At 62.3% G+C, this 19,010-nt stretch overlaps 3 protein-coding genes across 3 annotated transcripts; 1 reads left to right on the plus strand and 2 right to left on the minus strand.

Annotated features, from left to right (window-relative positions):
• The first annotated feature begins 5 nt into the window (after window positions 1–5).
• On the plus strand, window positions 6–3,317 carry CHLRE_03g153850v5 (uncharacterized protein). Its single transcript, XM_043060558.1, has 9 exons — window positions 6–210; window positions 417–608; window positions 751–860; window positions 1,012–1,063; window positions 1,236–1,359; window positions 1,555–1,736; window positions 1,994–2,071; window positions 2,223–2,354; window positions 2,496–3,317. The coding sequence occupies exons 1-9, from the start codon at window positions 133–135 to the stop codon at window positions 2,673–2,675; spliced, it is 1,128 nt and encodes a 375-aa protein (XP_042925687.1). The 5' UTR covers window positions 6–132; the 3' UTR covers window positions 2,676–3,317.
• Window positions 3,318–3,319: 2 nt separating this feature from the next.
• Window positions 3,320–8,765, minus strand: CHLRE_03g153900v5 (uncharacterized protein). The gene is made up of 15 exons (XM_043060559.1): window positions 8,405–8,765; window positions 8,071–8,154; window positions 7,711–7,748; window positions 7,429–7,519; window positions 6,750–7,099; window positions 6,505–6,564; window positions 6,173–6,259; window positions 5,845–5,937; window positions 5,546–5,640; window positions 5,080–5,176; window positions 4,788–4,853; window positions 4,551–4,640; window positions 4,247–4,375; window positions 3,944–4,041; window positions 3,320–3,518 (listed from the first exon to the last, which is right to left on the minus strand). The coding sequence occupies exons 1-15, from the start codon at window positions 8,562–8,564 to the stop codon at window positions 3,356–3,358; spliced, it is 1,701 nt and encodes a 566-aa protein (XP_042925688.1). The 5' UTR covers window positions 8,565–8,765; the 3' UTR covers window positions 3,320–3,355.
• Window positions 8,766–8,819: 54 nt separating this feature from the next.
• CHLRE_03g153950v5 (uncharacterized protein) lies at window positions 8,820–18,925 on the minus strand. The gene is made up of 26 exons (XM_043060560.1): window positions 18,433–18,925; window positions 18,208–18,336; window positions 18,070–18,097; window positions 17,785–17,864; window positions 17,404–17,470; window positions 17,016–17,148; window positions 16,507–16,894; window positions 16,098–16,280; window positions 15,156–15,885; window positions 14,931–14,984; window positions 14,696–14,793; window positions 14,314–14,450; window positions 14,081–14,151; window positions 13,764–13,871; window positions 13,429–13,529; window positions 13,168–13,249; window positions 12,945–12,987; window positions 12,715–12,742; window positions 12,335–12,554; window positions 12,113–12,169; window positions 11,782–11,932; window positions 11,338–11,600; window positions 10,863–11,213; window positions 10,486–10,725; window positions 10,107–10,301; window positions 8,820–9,949 (listed from the first exon to the last, which is right to left on the minus strand). Exons 3-26 carry the CDS (start codon window positions 18,091–18,093, stop codon window positions 9,476–9,478), a joined length of 4,278 nt encoding a protein of 1,425 aa, XP_042925689.1. The 5' UTR covers window positions 18,094–18,097; window positions 18,208–18,336; window positions 18,433–18,925; the 3' UTR covers window positions 8,820–9,475.
• Between the last annotated feature and the right edge of the window lie 85 nt (window positions 18,926–19,010).

Raw genomic sequence — 19,010 nt, forward strand, 5'->3', positions numbered from 1 at the left:
GGCAAGGTACAAATTCGTGCAGTCTTGGTAACTCAATTATCCATCTGCAGCGCTCGGCAATACTTGCAGCGCTGCGACGCCAAGACCTGCACAGGACGTCACGCACGAACCGGCGCCGGTCAACCCAACACGATGTGGACCCTCCTGCTGAGCGCTCTGTGCCTCTTCGCTGTCAAAGTGGATGCACAGGGCACCTGGATGAAGGGCCGGGTAAGTCGTCCTGCGGTGGCGGTGTGTGCCAACTTGGGGACATGTCGCCTTGCGTGGCTGGAGCGCAACCGACAAAAGGATGGCGATAGATGGCCACGCTCAATAGCTGCCCCTCATGCACACACGCGTGTCACCTATGCGTGACAATGCCGAAACCCTGACTTTCAGCTTCGGTCCTTGCTCCAACGTCCCACCCGCACCTGCAGGGCACCATGTACGGGAATGACGCCTGGTCCATCCATAAGGGCTCGTGTGGCTACGGGTACATCTATCCAACGGATCCGCTGGGATGGAATGTTATGGCCATGCCCGACGTGGCCCCTGAGTACGCTGACTCATGTGGCAGCTGCTACGAGGTCAAGTGCGACCCCAGCACCTTCACCGATGGGTACGGCCAGGTAAGGCCAAGACTGGGTCAGGAAGCTGGGGTTCCCCCCAACCCACATGAGGAATGCAAGCAGTCATGTGGCGAATTGTGGGCCACTACTTATGTGGTGTGCGCACGTGACGCAATGTCGCTCGAACCAAATGCCCCAACAGGCACTTGATCGCACGCAAGCGTGCTATGACGCCGATGCCTCGTTGGTATTCCGCGTGACCGACACTTGCCCCTGTGTTTATCCAGAGAACGCATACAGCAACAAGCGTTGGTGAGTCGGGCGGGGCTTGGTTGGATTGCAAGGATCATCATGTCGGTAGGAAACCCAACTATCGCGGCATTTGGGTCCGCACGCAAGTTGGTCAATGTGTCATTCACCATGTGGGTCAGCGTCCAGAATGTCCCCATGCATTTCGTTACAGGTGCTGTGGTGACATGCCGCATTTTGACTTGTCGATCTGGGGTTTTGAGCGGGTAAGAAGGCGTCCGCGTTGCCTACCTTGAATGTGGGGGTGACGGGACCTTTGATGTCAACGATGGCTATGACCCCCACCCCAACGCCCTGGCTGACCCACATGGGTTCTCATCTCTCGCTTTCGTGACTCTGAAGTTTCCGTCACCTTGCTGCCTCTGTCCCGACTCGCAGCTGGCCAGCACTAAGTGGGGCGTGATTGGCCTCAAGTACCGCAGCGTGCCGTGTGACTACGTCCCGATGAAAGGGGCGCCCACAATCGCCAACCCGACTCCTGGCGAGCAGCCCCCAAGCACGGGTGAGCAGCGACCGAAGGCACACTGTGTTTCAGGCCAAGCGTCGCTCAGGGCCTCAGGCCAACCTGTACCTGCTGTGTGTCTGCACCAGCGCGTTAAACCGTCGACGCATGCAGCGCTTTCTGCAGCTTACTCGCCTTGACTGCACTCATACTTGGCCCGTGCTGAACCCGCACCCGTGCCATCCGTCCGCGCAGCAAAGCAGCCGGTGCGCGATTGGCCTGAGCTCGCCAACACCACCGCCACGTCTGCTTACAGCGGCGGCCTTGCGCCTGGCTGGTCCGACCAGTCGTACAACGTCAAGGTCTTGGAGCACACCATGGTCATGCCCGCCATGAACGGCAACGGGTCCGCCATGTGCACATCCACTCAACCCAAGGTGAGATGTCGGGGCGCGCAACCGTGGTGTCACTGGCTTCAGGGCCCGCGTAAATTTCCACCACCTACCACGCGCCATTCATGCGGCCCACAGCCTGCTGCATGACATGTTACGCGACTCTGGGATCTGGCGGGCTAAGGTCTGACTGGGGCTTGCGTGCGTAGGCGGTTACCAAAGCGAAGGCGGGATTCGGGCCAGTCCCTTCTGGTGCAGTTTTACCGCATTCATAACGCAATCCATTTCCCTCCAAAACTCAGGGCGCAATTTCGCTCAAAAGCCCAAGCGGCGCATTCCAGGCGCACGTCGCGCTGGAGCTCTGGATTTATATGGGCACGGTGAGTGTGGCTTGGGGCTGGGGAAATTCCTCTGCAGCGGTTGGGGATGGGACAATATGGAATGGATCGGAAGCTGCATCTACCTGAACGCCTTAAAACGTCTGAGAAGATGGGCACTCTTGAGCCCCACCGGCTGACCGTGCGCACACAGGAGTCCGCCCTTGCAAAGGGCGAGACAGTCGTTACCGTTGGCGGTCCGCAAGGCGACTGCAGTGTGGTGGACCTTGCGGACGTCAGGGCGTCTGGCTTCAAGCCCCGCTGCACTGGATGCGACGACTACTATGTGAGTGGGGCCATGCACTCGGGCGCTGCATGGTAGCTGCATCAAGGGAACCATGCACAGAAGCTTGACGCCGCAGCATGCGCGCATGCCCAAATCCCGACCCGCCCTTCCGCTGCGCTCCCCCTTGCCGATACCCCACAGTGGAGGTTCGAAGTCTACCTTAGCGCCTTCGCCGGCTACGGGCCCGAGAGCATTATCAACAACGCAAACTACTTCCGGGGCTGCGGAGGCAACACCGTGAGCCAGCTCAATTACGTAGAAGTCCGCAACTACCGCTCAGTGGCTGTGGACATGTGCGTGGACCACATAGCGCTGGTGTAGTAGATAGTGGGGGCTGAGCAGCCAGTACATGGGGTTGTCCCATCCTTGAGGCTATCTCGTGTGATCGCTTTGTGAATTGTCGCAATGATGCATCAGGCCATGAACTGAGAGCGGTGTGGCGCGTGAACATGGTCGTGACTGCGTACCTCAATGGCGCCGTAAGCGAAGCATGTTTCATTGAGGTGGGAGGATGCTTACAAGCGACCGAGGCTCGTGTTTCTATCGCCTGCACATGACCACAGCTATGCGCAGACGCAGGCGCAGGCATATACAGACCGGTGCAGGCTCATAGCGGTACGCGCCTCCACATAGAAGTCCTCTCCGCTGTTGACGTGGATCTGCCGCCCACGCCCCTAGTGCCGTGTACGCAAACGAACAACGTGCATCGCCTGCACATCATGTCATGTAATGTACAAGCTATCCTGGGCCTCAATCTAGATGCCACATCTGCTTGTGCTCTCAACGGCACCCGCCAAGGCTTGGATGAAGGACTGTGCAGCTATGGCACAACGCTAGTCCAGTCTCCACCATGCACGCCCGCACGCTGACCTCTCCCACGGGATCCACGCACAGAGTGGCACCTGAGCTGGCGAACAGCCCACAACTCAACGCGCTGCCACCAGCTTAAGACACTTCACCCGCCCCCCTATCCATGCTGCACTGCCGTACTTGCTCACTCATCAAGCGCCCAGCACCCGCGACGCCAGCAACGCCGCGCCGCTCACTAGGCCGTACAGGATGGCGAAGGTGCCGGCGCTGCCCAGCGCCGCCATGCCCCACACGCGCCTCAGCATGTCGCTGTAGTTCATGTGCGCCTTCAGCAGCTCGTACATGGGCGGGTCCCTGCGGGCGGAGGTGGGGCGGAGGTGGGGGAGGCGTGTGCGGGTGGCGAGGAAGACCTGGAGTTGGAGGAAGCTGGGGTGGTGTTTACCGCACCACACCCATACCCAGAAGCCCAAACCAGAGGGAGGCGTGGACCACTGGGGGCATGCTTGTCCATCACGCACAATGCACGTGCACGCTGTGAGCTCCACACCAACTTTACACGCGCCCGCCGCTGCTGGCCCCTCGCTCAGGGTTGTCCTGCCAGCCGCCCTCTCTGTGTACAGCCCGCGATCATGTCCAGCGGCCGCCTCAACTCAAGCACAACCCGTGTCCCTGACCCCGCTGGCACCAGGCCGCAGCCGCGACCGCAACCAATCACAGTTGCCCGCTTCACCACCGTATTCACTCAATCCCCCAGCCGCGCACGCACGCACCCCACGCACCTGACGTATGAGCCCTCCACCTGCTCCGCGAGCCGGTCGGTGCGGCTCACGGCCGGCGTCTCCTTGCCCTCGCGCCGCCTCTTCGCCGCGTTGGCCGCCTGTGCAGGCCGACCAGCAGCAGGATAGGATGTGTGTCCGTGTGTGCTCAAAAGGGGTGAGGGCAGCAGACTGGAAGGAATGAGCTCCCGCATACCGTTAAATCCCTGTCGTGCCGGACACCCGAACACAGGCAAACCACACGCACGCAGCTGCATGCCCATGCATGGTGCACGCATCTGTGCTTCCGCGCGCTGCCGTACACACCTGTGCGGTGGCCACGACGGTCCCCAACAGCGCCAGGCCCGAGTAATGGATCACAATCCACTTGCGCACAAGCAGCGCCAGCATCTTGGCCGGGTCCGAGGTCCGGCCCAGCGGTGACAACGAGGAACCCTGCATGCACGTCAGGGACAGCGGAACCGGCAGGGGGAACGTGTAGCCATGCGTATCAATGTGCTCGCTCGTGTCGAGTGCAACACACAACCCTCGTCCTTTGCGTCCCCACTCGACGAGCTCTCAAACAACCCCGTCCGCCGCCACCCCACCGCCACTGGCACTCATCACGCACCTGCAGCAGCTCCAGTTCCTGCAGCGCGCGCACCTCGGGCGCCCGCGACTCACTGAACCGGCGAATGGCGGCGTCAATGCCGCCAGCATCCTGCGATTCAGGAAGGCAATGCGTGGGCCGGGCAACCCGCCCTCAAGTTAGTAAGCCCTGCAACATCCGCACAACCTCAGACCACAGCACCATCGATCATGCTTTACATTACACCAGCACCAACACCCAACGCTTTTCGTCACGCACCAGCGACGGCGCCGCCGCCAGCTCCGCCGCCAGCAGCTCGCAGTCCTGCAGCGCTGAGTTGAGACCCTGCAGCAGGCACCCACACAGCAGAGGCAGGCAGGCAGGTAGGTGACGCGTGAGGCCTCATTCAGTGCCGTCAGTGATGGCAGCTTCAGAACGCAAGCGGCTGCAGGTGTGTGTAATTGAATCGTGCATGCCCAGCATGTATGGTGACACCGCACAGTGATGTCATCAAAACCGCCGGTGCATTCGCCGGTACGACATGATGCATGCAGTATGCGGACGCACGCACCTGGCCCAGTGCCGGCGTCACGGTGTGAGCTGCGTCGCCCACGAGCACCACTCCGCCCGGGGCCCAGAAGCGGGACAGGGAGCGCATGGTGGGGAAGCTGCGGCAAGACGCGGCCAGGGAGCGAGGATACAGCGGCACAATAAGGAACGTGTCACACACATATACACACACCGGTGTATGTGTGTGATGCGGCGGATCGGTTGGGGATGTGGGGCGGGCTGGCGCAAGAACGACTTCCAGTGCGTGTCAGCCGAGCCCATTTTGAAGTCCTGCCGTCGCGTTTGGCTCTCCAGGTACCAATCGCCAGCCCCCACTCCACCTACTGCGCTGCACGCACACGCCACAGTGCAGCCAATCCCGCAGCCACGGCTGCAGCCACGCCTGCCCTCATGCAGCCCTCATGCAGCCCTCAACAGTCACCAAAGGGACCACACGCACGCAGGCATGCAGGCACGCAGGCACGCACGTGCTGAGCGGCGCCTCCATCATGCGGTCGGCAATGAGCGGCAGCCAGGCGGCGGGCAGCTGCGGGCCGGCCTGAGGCAGCACCGCCAGGTAGTCCTGAGGGGCGGAGGAGGAGGCGGGGCAGAGGCAGGGCAGAGGCGGGGGATGGAGGGATGGGAGGGGAACAGCAGGACGTGGCGCACCCCTTCTACCAGTGCTACGGTAGCTCTCCCTGGCTACGGCTACTGCCCACGCACACACGTGCGCACGCATGCATGCATGCATGCGTACACCCATGCACGTACGCGAGCACGCACGCACCTCGCGCGTCTTGAGCTCCGCAAAGAGCTGCGCATTGCCCGCCAGGTAGCCGCAGTAGTTGCCGTCAATGTCGCGGCACATGGACATCATGCCCTGCGGCGGCGGCGGCGGCGGCGGAGGCAGCGGCGGCGGCGGCAGGGGCAAGGGCAGTGAGGCCGGGCGGATGATTGCGGCAGGGGGTGGATGCGGAAGCCATGCACCTGCCTAGTCGGCAGAAGGAGGAACGCACGCAGTGATGTGATGTGGTGTGCGTATGTGTAATGTGCGGGCTAGCGCCCCGGCCTGGATGCATCACATCATACCATACAGACACACAGCTCGCACCTACCTTGGTGCCGCCCGACAGGAAGAAGAAGAACTCGCCCTGCACACGCTGGTCGCGCGGCGTGTTGCTGTCGGGGGCCCAAGCCTCCACCTGTGGTGCGTGAGAAGCGGGTGAGGAGCATGCTCAGGCTGCATATAGGCGATGCATTACACGAGCGTGCAAGTCCGTGTCCAATTCCACGCGTTGGTGCGTACATGTGCGTGCATGTTGGGCATCACCGCATCAGCATGTGGGTAGCTACCCACACGCGCACTGCTTCCCGCAGATAAGGGCAACCGGGCGCGCGGCGGGCGCGCCCGAACCTCAAGCAACGCTGTCGTGCACAGCGCACCCACCTCAGGGACGGGTGGCAAGCCGTACACGGACTTGTAGCAGCCAGTTCCGGGGCTCAGAACCTGCAGGTACAAGCAGTAGGCGGTACAGGAGGCAGCTTCTTTCAGGGCATGGCAAAGTCGACTATGTCCGCGACGTAATGACTCGTTCATGGGAGGCGCCGAGTGCTTTGTCTTGGCAGCAAACAGACTAGCTAGTCGCAACGTCAATATCTCACGCGTACAATCCACCAAACCCGCCCACCCACCTCTGTTTCGAACTGCCCTGGCAGCGCCTCCGTCAGCAGCGACCTCAGCGTGCTGCTACTGCCGTCTGCGCCCACCAGCAGGTCGTACTGGGCCCGGTACTGCTGCTGCTGCTCCCCTGCTACAGCCATCGTTGAACCGGCACTGTTGCTGCTACTGCCGGCCACTGCGGCCACCAGCTCCTTACCGGCCTCCACGTTTGCTGTGGCGGCGGCGGAGGCGAAGGTGGCGGCCTTTGCGGTTAGGTCGACATCGCTGAGGGCGGCGTTAAATGTGAAGCTGACACGGCTGCTGTACTGCGCACGTGCGGCGTCCAGCAGCGAGGTGGCCAGCAGCGTGCGGTCCATGAGCACTGCATGTGCATTACGTAGGTGTGGGGTGGGTATGGGGCGTGGGGATGGGGCGTGGGTATGGGGCGTGGGGATGGGGGCTGCTTGTGCCAATTGTGCAGGAGCCCAACGATCAAGTTGGGAGGGTGGCAAGATGGTGCGTCACGGCGGAATCAGCGACAAGTAAAGCTTTGAAGGCCCGTGTGCGAGTTCACTCCATTGATTGCGCTGGAGTGTGCAGACCTTCCTTCCTTGTCTCCGTTTCCCGCCCCCGCCTCTGCAAGGTTCACGCACCGTGTCACCGCACACCGCCCCGCCGCTCCACAGGCCCTCCGCCCCGCCTCCCACGTACCTCCAGTGCGCTCCAGCACGATGGGCTTGCTGTTTGGCTTGGCTGGCTTGAGCACCAGGCCCTTGTACGCCCGCTCAGCAAGCAGTGGCACCTGCATACACACACGCACGTAACACGTTAGCGGCAGCACGGCGCTCGGCATCAGCGTCGGGCTCACAGGAACCTGCAGCACCCGCACATGTGCTGCAGGAGAGGCAGGACATGCCAGCAGGCAGGCCGCATGCGTCGGGGCGTGGCTGCAGTGTGGGAGTGGCCCTGAGAAGTGGTGGCCAGCCAACCCACCTGGGCCACCTCGTTCACTGGCCGGATGCCTCGGGGGTCTGCGCAAGGGCAGCCGTGCGTGTCGCATGAAAGGTTTGTTCGTGGGACGTGAAGTCAGGAGCGAGAAAGGTGGTCTGAGGTGGCATTCACGCGCCGCCATGTTATGCACGCCATCGTACATGTTACCGTGTCCCCAACCACCCCTTCACTTCACTTCGCACGAAGCAGATGCAAGCAACCCACGGCCACGCCACCGGCCAGCGCTGCCAAGGTGCCTCCACCTGCCCCTCAGCAGCCAGCCTTCCCTGCCTGCTCCCTCAGACCCCAGCAATCCCACGCTCGCTCGGCAGCAGCCCACATCCGCCCTCACAAGCCACTCACACATGGCCAGCACCCAGCTGCGCTGCCGGGAGGTGTTGGCGGGGCCGGGCTCCGGCCGCCGTTCATACACCTGCACCTTCCAGCCTGCAATTTCATGGCGGCGAAGGTTTCAAGCTGTAAACTAAGCACTGGCGCATTCTCCTTCCGGAAAACCGGACGAGAACCATGCTGCATTGGCTAGCAACAAGCTGTGGAGGGCATGGGGCGTGCAGGGGCCTCAATGCGCGCAGCATGCACAGGCGGGTCCTCCCGGCGCACCCCCCAGGATGCCGACGCCGCGGCACATGCACGGCATTTGGCAGTTGGTCGGGTAAGTTTTCCCCCGTGGCCTCACCTGAACGAGCTAGGTACATGGCTAGCGTGCATCCCGCAGGGCCCGCGCCGACCACCACAGCCGTGCGCCCGTTGAGGGGTGCCCAGTTTGCGGTCGAGGAGGTGCTGGGTGCGCAGGTCGACGTTGGAGCGTCCTCGTGCGAGACGGCCGGCGCGATCATATTATTCCTGCTGGACTGCCATGCTTGGCTGGGGCGAGGCCCCAGCGCTGCCAAGGGCACGGCGCCATTGGCGTTGAACGACGGATTGGTGCGCGCCACAACGCTTGGGGCCGAAGCTCGGCACGTGCTGGCTTCATTGAAGTTGCTAGATCGGCGAAGCCACGTTGGCTGCGCAGGCTTTAACATTTTCAACGGTGTTGGACAAGCCCGGAGGCACGCAACAGGGCACGCAAGCTTTGTGAACGGCACAGAATCAACAGTGATTATTGAGGCAGCTTTCTTATACATGCACAAGAACCTCTGCGCATTGCTGTTCCGCTAGCGAGCAATCCGTCCCCGCGCACACCCGGGCCTTGCCGAGAAATCAGGCATGAGCTCCAGCCCTCGATAAATTAAGCAAGCATGGAAGCGACTGCCAGCGCCTGATGCCAATGGGTCAAAACGCTCACATTAAGAAGAAAACCCAACCGCAGTGCCACACTTTCCCCCTCCCCCCAGCAAGCGCGCCTACGAATTCACATGCCGCCAGTCAAGAAGGCAACCACGACTCGCATTGCCCACGTCACACAGTGGCGTCCGGCCAAGGGCGTTTGCAAGAATTCGGCAGGGCAAATATAGCAATGCAACAAGCAAGCGTGATGAAGCGTGATGATTCCATGAAGGGATACGTACGAATGATGAATCACGGACTTGAGATCACGGCACACGTAAAACCCCAGCGGGGTTCGCCGCTTCGCATAAACCGCGCAGTGCGGCAGTCAGTACACCAATGCCATGGCAATGAATGAAGAATTCATCCGCTCCAAGTCCAAGACACACCAAGGACCAAACTGCTTCATCAAGCGCCTTGATTACCACCACGCGGCCTGCCGCCGGCCCACCACAGTCACTGTCACCATCAACAGCTGCAGCTACAGCTGCCGCGGCAGTCCACTGGACGCCACCACGCCCGCCTCCGCCAGCGCCTCCCGCACCGATTCCTTCAGCTGCTCCCGGATGACCGCCGTCAGCCGCCGCACCAGCCCCTGGTCCGCGCGCCGCACGTGCTCCCGCTCCAGCGCCTGCTTCTCCACCTCCTTCCAGTGCGGCCCCGCGCCCTTCACCGCCAGCGCCACGTCACCTTCCGGCAGCCCCGCGTCGCGCATGGCGCCGCGGATGTCGGCTGGCGACAGCGCTGGCCGCTGCTCCAGGCGCTTGGCCCACTGCAGGCCCACCCACGCCGCCAGGTCCACCCCGGCCGCTGCCACGTCAGCATCCACCTGCTGGAACTGAGGCTGAGGTTGTTGTCCCTGTTTACCGTCCTTGGCTGCGGCGCCGGATACTTGCTGGGGGCCAGTAGTGCCGGCGGCGGCTGCCGGCACCTTCTCCAGCACCGGGAACCAGCCCTGCGTAGGTAGGGATGGCGACAAGCGGCTGAAGGGACGCACTGCTGAGAGATTCTGTCAGGTCCCATGAGGAGACTGCCGATGCAGTAGTCAAAATACCTGCATCACGTAAGAGGGGCCTATCTAGGCCAGGTGGCTCTGGGTTGCCTGCACTCACCTCCACCCAGCCGCGCAGCACCCAGTGTGAGTAGTAGCACACGCGCCACACCCACTGGTACAGCCCGCCCCACGCCACCACCAGCAGCCCGCCGAACACGCCCACGTACAGCAGCAGCCCCAGCAGCAGCCACACGGGCCGCGAGGTGACGTAGGCCAGCGTGCGCAGCACCAGCCACGCAATGCTGGCGGCTCGCTGGTGGGTGGTGAGTGATGATTGGGGTTGCGGTACAGTGTGATGGGTGGAAGCAAGCGGGGACTCAGTATTTGGGTTTTGCGTGTGTGGCTGCACCGTTCATGTGGTTCAATTTGTGCAAGCACAAGCGCCGTACATCCACCCGCCGCGCAGCCGCAACACGAGCAGGCGCAGCACTGCTTACCTCCTGGTGGTCCCACGGCTGGCTTTGTGCCTGCTGCGTTTGCTGCCACTTGGCCGCCGCATCCTGGCCCGGCCGCCGCCACATCGGCTTGCCGCTCGTCCCTGGCCGCCGCGGCTCCAGTCCAAGGAAGAACCAGGCCAGAGCGGCGCGGAAAGCGCCCAGCGGCCTTACGCCGCCGACGGCGCCAGCTGCAGCGAAAGCAGCTCCTTGGTCACCGCGTGTGGCCGACCCCGGGCGGACCTGCGGACACGGCAAACGAGTGGGTGTTTGTCGTAAAGCGCGCAGGGTTCCTGGCAAAAGATGCAAAGCGCTGGGCTGCTGGGAATTCGATGGCTGCTGCACACCCAGGCACAGGCGCGACCCCGGTCACAGCCTACCACAGCTGATGTGTCTTGTTGCGGGGGCGCGTCGTGGACGCGGGACTCAGACACCGGTCCTGCGCCCGAGGCTGCGGGCACAGCGTGCACAGCCATGATGTGTGACGAGCCGGACGAGCTGGGCGCAGAGTCCTCCATGGTGTGATGTGGTGTGGACTGCTGTGATGGCTGCGGCGGCTTTTCAGGCACCACCTTGTTAGTGGCACTGTGCAACCGTGCAGATGGCGGCCGCTCCGAAGCGGTAGTGGTTATGTGGTGGATGGCAGCTGCAGGCGCAGCGGAGGCCGCGGCCGCCGATGGGTAGCCCTGCAGCCGCCCAGAGCCGCCGCCCAGCGCCGCGCCGGCCAGGCCCTGAGAACCGAATACGGTAAATTCAGGGCGTAAAAGGGTCTCCATGACATAAAAGGTGAGCCTATGTTGCCTCCTGGTGCCTCCAAGTACTACAGCACCTAGCAGTAATTGCTAGAGCACCCACCTTCAGCATCTGCGGCGGCGCGGCACCGCCCAGCGGCCTATCCGGAGACTCCGCTGCCTCCTCCGCCTCTGGGTCCGCCGACCTCAGCTCCTCCAGCCAGTTGCGGTAGCCGTACAGGGCAAAGTACGCCAGGCAGTACGGCATCAGCAGGATGCACGCGGCCCACGTCAGCACCATGACCGCCGGGTAGAAGGTGAGGAGGTAGATGACGTACGGCAGCTCGCGGCTGCCCTTGGGGTAGCGCCGCTCCTTACGGGTCTCGGCTGCGGGACGGAGAGATGGGGCGGCCCAAACGAGGAGTGAAGACACACGCCTCATTCCCTCATTGGCAGGTTGGCGGCCAGCCCGCGGCAATGCGAGCGCGCATGCCCTGCGCACCACCTTGTAGCTAGCCACACACATACGCGCCGCATATAGCCAGGTGCAGTACCCGGTCTTACTCACGCGGCATGGGCAGGCCGTCCATGGGCAGCACACCGTAAGCGTCCCAGCCGTCGGCGTAGTCGCCCGCCCAGGGCCGCATCCCGGACGGCAGCAGTTCCGTCACCACCAGCAGCGGCAGGCTGAAGGGGGCGCCCAGCAGCTGGTTGCGCACCTGGGGATGCGAGGGATCGCGGGGAGCACGTGTGCGTGCGCAAGCAAGGAAGGTATGTGTTGGCGAAGAATCAAGGTCCATGTGCCTGTGCTCAGCATGATGCTCGTAACCCATGAATGATTGTCGCGTTTCCATGTTGCGAACTGCTCGACCTGCGACACGAGCTTTAGCGGCACTGACCATGAAGTTGTAGGAGCTGACCATGTCAGCGCGCTGCAGCCGCGACTGAGCCTCCGCCTGCACGTGCAGCACAGGCACACGCACAACTTTAACCGCCACCCTGTCCACATCGGGCGGGACCTGCCCTCGCTCTGTCCCGCGAATGCGCACCCCAACCTTGGGCGGGCCTGGCTCCGTCCTAGCTGGAACCAGATGCACGCAAGCAGGCACGCACACACTCACCAGCTCCGGCTGGAAGTGTGAGCTGATGAGCGCAATCAGCAGGTTGGCCAGTACGACAGCGGCCGCAATCGCGTACAGCAGAATCACGATGGTGCCGTACACGACGTACAGCGTGTCGGTTTCATCGGAGATCGTGTCGAACATGGTCTCTCCCAGGAAGGTTCGGAATAGCAGCAGCATCACGTTGGGGAAGGAGTCCATTCCGGGGATGCCACGGCCCCTGCAGCCATGAGAGTGTTTTGTGGCGAGGCCAGCTTGCGTGACAGGTGGAGCAAGACGGGTGAGGCGGGCTAGAAGCGCGAACGTGCAGCTACGCCTATGCCGACATGCTCGCCACGGCCCGCGAAAACACACGCATGCAATCACGCACACGCACGCACCTGTAGGTCGCGTACATGGTGAAGGCCACTGCACATGCGCGGCGACAGGCCAGAGAAGTCCAGCTTAGCATATGCAGCGTAATAAGAGGCATGCTCTCTGGGCCGCCTAATGGCGTGACACAGCTTCACACAGCAAGCCCTTATGCCAATCAACGCTCTGTCTACTGGCCCCGCAACGGGCTTGGGCCCGGCCGCCGGACCACGGCCCGGCACAGCACGGCGCGGCTTACCTCCCAGCATGATGACGACTCCTGGCAGCGCGAACTTTAGCACCTGTAGAGTCAAGACGGTGAAGAATGCCTTTGGCTACGTGCCCACAGAGGGTGTCCTTACGCAAACGACATTGTTGACAACTCCCATGCCCCGCACACCAACAAATGGAAGCGGTTGCATGCAAAGCATGACAAGATAGAGCGCAGCAGCTTTCGGCACCTCGCACAAGTAAGCGCGCACCTCGACGGTCATCTTGCTGATGACCATCAGCAGGCTGCCCATGCCGTCGTACAGGGGAATCATGAACTTCAGCAGCCGCGCCCTGCGAGCAACCCAGATGCACGGCAGCGCCGAGACTAAGGAGCATGCTCAGCTACATGATGAACATGTCTACGGTATATGTGTGTACAGTGCGCGCGCGGCGAGCAACATGATGCTTGCCGTTTCCTTCTACCCCATACTCTCCATGCTTAGCTAGTCTGCCGGCAGTCAAATGCTCACCACACGAAGATAGATGCGGTGTTGAACAGGAAGTCTGACGCCGTCTGCAGCTCGCTGTATCGGGAGTCGTCCTCGCCATCCGTCAGCACGAACGTGGTCGCCTGCACACACACGTCACATAAAGCGTCACTTTGCTGCATCGCATACACTGTCTTTGCGCTATATTTTCCTTGTGCTCTTTAACACACGTCATACAGCAGCGCGCAGCGTTGACGCCATCCCGTCTTGGGTACTGCAGCCAGTACTGGAGACAGTACGGTACCACACACATGCACCGCGGATGAAGCATTTGGGCCATCCGGCCGGACTGCACCGCACTGACCGCACGCACGCACCTTGCAGGCGCCCGAGCACACGAGCAGCACCATGGTAACTCCCTCGATGATGTTGAAGCCGTCGCGGAAGTAAACCACCGGTCGGCCCTCGTGAAATGCCATCAGCTCCTGCGCGTGTCAGAGGAACGCAGTGCACGTCAAACCCCCCTGTGTGTGGTGTGCACAGTACTGTGGTGGGCACGCGCACACGTGCAAAGGCGCGTCGCGCTCATCAACACAAAACCCATCAAGGCCCGTATCCCCGCCGCCACCAGCACCACCGCATTATGGAGCTACGCGCACCCAATCCTGGGTACGGTGAGAACAGCCCCACGCACATAAATTTCATCCACAATCATTGACGCCACGTGCAGCACCAGCACCGCGTGCTGCCACATGAAGGTTTGGTCTGCAGGCGTCACCAGCAGCAATTAGGCGGCATGTCCGACATGCAGGGGCTCGGCGCGCTGTTCAACCGCACATTCGCTCGCCCCGAGGTCGACATGGCTTTCCTTGTGCGCTAATGCAACCAAATCCCGCGCAAAGAAAGCAGCGTGACGGAGAAACTCACGCTCCGCCAGCTGCACGGAGTGGAAGATGTAGAGGAAAAAGGCCTCGCACAGCAGCCGGAACGCCCAGCGGCCGCGGGGCGAGTCGTAGAAGGGGCGCGAGGAGAACATCATGAAGTGAACCAGGTAGGACATATACCTGCACGGACGCCGGCACACGCGCACAGATGTGGACGCAAGCAGGTAAGGACGCACGTGTGAGCGAGTCTGTACAGTAGGGCAGCACTGTGCTGGTCAACACGGTCCAGGTGCGTGACGGCGCCTGGTCCGAGAGTGTGAGGGCACATACGTGTAGCTAGGCCGCAGCAAGCAAAACAAGCACAGCACAGCATGACACCACCCGCCGCCCGCCTCTCCTCCTTGCGCGCCCCCGGTCGCACGCACCTGACCGCCAGCATGCCCAGGCCGCCCACGAAGCCCGCGTTCTGCAGGATGCGCAGCACCATGTGGTGGTCGAAGTAGCTGAGCATCGTGCCGTAGTCCTGCATGGGAGGTGGGGTTGGAGATGGGCGAGACAGAGGTTGAATGCCTGTATATGTGTGCTTGCGTACTGTTTGTGGCACGCTAGCCCTACCGCCCATCCAGTCATGTGCTCCCAGCCCCCAAAAGCCATTGTTACCTGCAGTGCGGTTGCGGTGTAGTCCACTCCCACCCACCAGCGTTGCAGGTAGCCCTGTGCGTGTGGAAGCGTGGCAACAATTGCGAGTGCGCCCATATGACGGCAAGCCCAGGCACACAACACACAACCGAAGCAACCTGCGGCTGCGCCACCCACAATACGCGCACGGTTGTCCGTTGTGCCTTCGCTCGCCTCCAGTGCTGTGCCTGCTGACTGTACACGCACCTGAACTACGCTGGTGGAAACGAAATCCACGTCCTTCGTCTCACACGCCAGGTCCAGCGGACTCATGTCGTTCAGCGAGGGCGGCAGCGACGCGCCGCCGATGTGGCCCTGGTGCTGCTGCCCTGCTGCAGCGCCCGGCACCACCTGTGTGTGCTGCGGCAAGATCAGCACGTCATCCAGGCTCGCCACCTTGGCGCAGCCCGCGCCACAACCGAAGTAGGCGTCGTCCGCCACAGCCGCGGCGGCGTCGTCTGCCGCATAAATGGCATCTGGGTCATCATCAGCATCGCCGGCATTGCCAGCGCCAGCGCCGCCGCCTGGAATGATGAGACCGCCACCCGGGTAGCTCGCGGCGGCGGCGGCCTTGGGCGGGCTCCCTGCCATCGCCGGCGCAGTGGCAGCCGTAACCCTGACCGTGACCCCTCCCGCCACCACGTGCGCCGCGGGCGGCGCCGCGCCTCCCTCCAGCCCCAACTCTTCAAGCAGTGAATCGTCATCATGGCCGATGCGCGGCTGCTGCCGCACCTCCCCGCTGACCTCCCCGCTGCCTGCTTTCACCACAGGTTGCACATCAGCTGTGATGGCTGCTGCTGGTGGAGCCCTGGCGCCTGCCGCCGTAGTGGCGGCTGCGCCGGCCTCGTTGCCGGCTGCGCCTGCCGCCGCCGCCTCCAGCGCATCCAGCTTCTCCACAAGCGCCATGGCCAGCTGCCGCAGCGTGAGGGCCACCTGACTGCATGTGTCGAGATGTAGAAATCAGTGGCAGCAGTGTGCGCAGCAGGATTCAGGCGCTTCGTAGCCGCCATCCTAGCACCTATCCTACCACATCAAGCGCGAGCGTGCATGCTGCTGCTGACGAAGCAGCTACGCACGTCCACGCATCTACGCCCCGTGACACGAGCGCTAGAAAGGCTGGCTACGGTACTGCACGCCGCCCGCACTCACGTGTACTCCTTATGTTTGGCCTTCCTGACCACCGCCACCTCGTCCAGCACCTTGGCCAGCGCCAACGTGGAGGACACGGGGCGGCGGCGGCTGTACACGTAGTGCAGCATCAGATGGCGCAGATCGCGGAAGCCGGCCCCGTGCAGCGCCTCGGGGTTGGTGGCCACCTTGTGCAGCAGGTACCTGAGGGCGTGCACGCCGGGATGGATCGGGCGGGGATTACATTAATGATAAGGGAGGGGGGAGGGTATGGGAGGAGAGGTTGGGACGGGTGAGCTGTGGGTGGCGGCGTGCGTTTTCGTCAGGCACACCTCCGGTTCGCTGTTGTACGGCACAACTACATGACATGCCCAGGCCATCTGGCTAGACGTCACCCGTGCATCCGCCGCGCGCCCACGCTCGCGCCCACCTGCATGCCACCTCGTCCAGCTCCGCGCCCTGCTTCACCAGCAGCAGCACCAGCTCCAGGCTGGCAGTCTTTGAGGCGCACACCGTGCTCAGCAGCAGCCCGTCGTGCGTCACGTACCAGGGCCGCAGCCGCCGCAGCTGCTCCGCCGCGGCCCCGCCGGCGCCCAGCACCGCCTGCCGGCACTCCTCGTACACGCCATACGACCGGCGAAAGGCCTCCAGCTCGTCGCACACGGCCTGCACCTCCAGCTCCGCCTGCACGCGCTGCAGGAGGCGCAGGGACTCCTCCGCACCGCGGTTCGCGTCGTGGCGCAGCGCGGCCCCGCCGGGCTCCGTGCCGGCGCGGGCCGCCGTGTCGAGCGGGCGCCAGGCGAAGATGTAGGAATAGTCTGTAGAGGCAGGCCGACACGCATGTGTGGAAGGGTATGGTAAGGTAGAGGGCTATGGGTGTGTGGGATGAGAAAAGGTGATGGCACTACGAAAATTAGATAGGCCCCGAGTCGCACTTACCCAGCAGTGTGTCGCGGCCCTCATTTCCGCCGAAGGTGTACGTGACGCCCGCCTGGCACTTGATCTTGCTCTTCCACACGTTCAGGTGGGCTCGGTTGCACATCTGAAGCTTCTGGGACATCAGCGCCATCATCTGCGCGCGCGCGGTAGGCGTGCGGGGCAATAATGCGGTTAACAACGCGTGCGCAGAGCGCGCGGGCACATGGGCAGCGATAGACGGTCATGAATTGGAAAGCACAGGGTACGGCGCAAAGGAAATGTGATGCCAGTAGTGCGCATGCTTCGCCCCGCGTGCTTGCGTTTCTCCGCAGTCCAGTGCAGCAACTGGCAGGAGGCATGCTACAGGTAAGCTGCTGGGATGAGTTGGGGTCGCCTGCCGCGCACGCACCTTGATGTGGATTGGTAGGTGCCAGTCTACTTTGAGTGCCATCTTGCTCTCAGAAATCTTGGTGAACCTGTGCGGGACGGGTTCACGCGGCGGTGCCCAAATCCCCGGTAAACGCCTTATGCATTGCAGCATGTGCAGGAGGGTACGGTGAGGCCACGCACGCTGGCCGTCGATGCGGCAGGTGTGCACGGCACATGGATGGAGCATGCGGTGGCGCGATGAAGGGTTGACGCCGGCGGCCGCCGTGACTCGTGAACAAAGCGAGCCATACAGCACCATTCCCGCAATCCCAAGCATACTGACTCCCATTATGTGCACTGTGTGGTGGCAGCTGAGCAGCAAGCATGGCCCCGACGCCTACCCGCATCATACGGTACGTACTTGCTCTCCACCCATGGCGGCACCGCCGCACGCTCGTTCACCAGGAGTACGTAGACCTCACAGTCGTATGAGAACTTCACCTGCTTACGCAAGCACAGTGCAATTTCCACGTGGTGCATGCGTTAGTGGATGACCTATCTAGATGTGTGCTGGGCAAGGTGGCGCAGTGTGATACGAGTGGCCCACGCAGGGAGCGGGAACCCTTCACTATGGTACGTGCAGCAGAAAGTAATGCGCTCTGCCACGCTGCCTGCTGCCGGCCACAATGCCGGCCCCGCCACATACCTGCAAGTAGTCGTCCGTCTTCATGTCCCTGCGGGGTTGGGTAGGCGTGTAGGTAGGTGGCGTGATTTCAAAGAACCCTTAGGAACGAATATGCATGCGTTGTCGTGCAGCCGCTCACGCACGGCTCGAGACGCTTACCATCCTCGGTTCCGTGCAACAAAGGCGTACGTTCTTCCCTGCAGCTCAGGCGGCACACGCTGGTTTCCAATGACCTTGTTGACAGTATAACCGTCGTTCCATATGGACGTGTGCGAGGTGGCCCTGTCCCTGTGTGTGTTTGCGTGGGGTGGGGAAGACACGTTTCAGCGGGTGAGGCGTGCAGGGGCATGCCAGGGACACTGCGTTTCCAGATGACGCACTGACCATAGCGGGTTGATGAAGTCCGAGGTATTTAGGACTTCAAAGGCTTCTCCAGATGATGTGTCCGCTCCTTTCTCGACGGGGGATCTGAGCTTTATAGAGGTCAGTCCGACCGCCACAAGTGGAGCTGAGCTGGGGGTAAGCGCCATCGCCCGGAGAGTGACTTCTGGTCGAAGGCTCCAGCCTTGCCAGGACACAACGTGACCTGCTGACCTCAACTCTTTTAGGCACCGGCAAGTAAGGACGTCATCAGGCTTCGCAAGTTATAAGAAAGCTGCATGGCACGGGCAACGGCGTCACGCTGCCAGGTTATAAATGCGAAAGGCTTCGGACTCGTTCAGACTAAACCAAAGATGTGTGTTATCATTAAGGTATACTGGCGTGGTCTATGGTCTGAGAGGAAAACTTTCGTTTGCCGTGCTTCGACTCTTACACAGTAGCAGATGTAAAAGCAGGTGAAAATACGTAGATGATGTTGATGTACTGGTGGCTTCACGATTTTGCTTGAGGGCCAAGAAAGTAGTTCGCAATCGATTCAGTTCGAGGTGGGCAGGATCGGCCCACGCCCGCGCCTACATATA

The sequence above is a fragment of the Chlamydomonas reinhardtii genome, chromosome 3 (genome assembly GCF_000002595.2).
Source record: "Chlamydomonas reinhardtii strain CC-503 cw92 mt+ chromosome 3, whole genome shotgun sequence".
In the NCBI taxonomy this organism is placed as follows: Eukaryota; Viridiplantae; Chlorophyta; class Chlorophyceae; order Chlamydomonadales; family Chlamydomonadaceae; genus Chlamydomonas; species Chlamydomonas reinhardtii.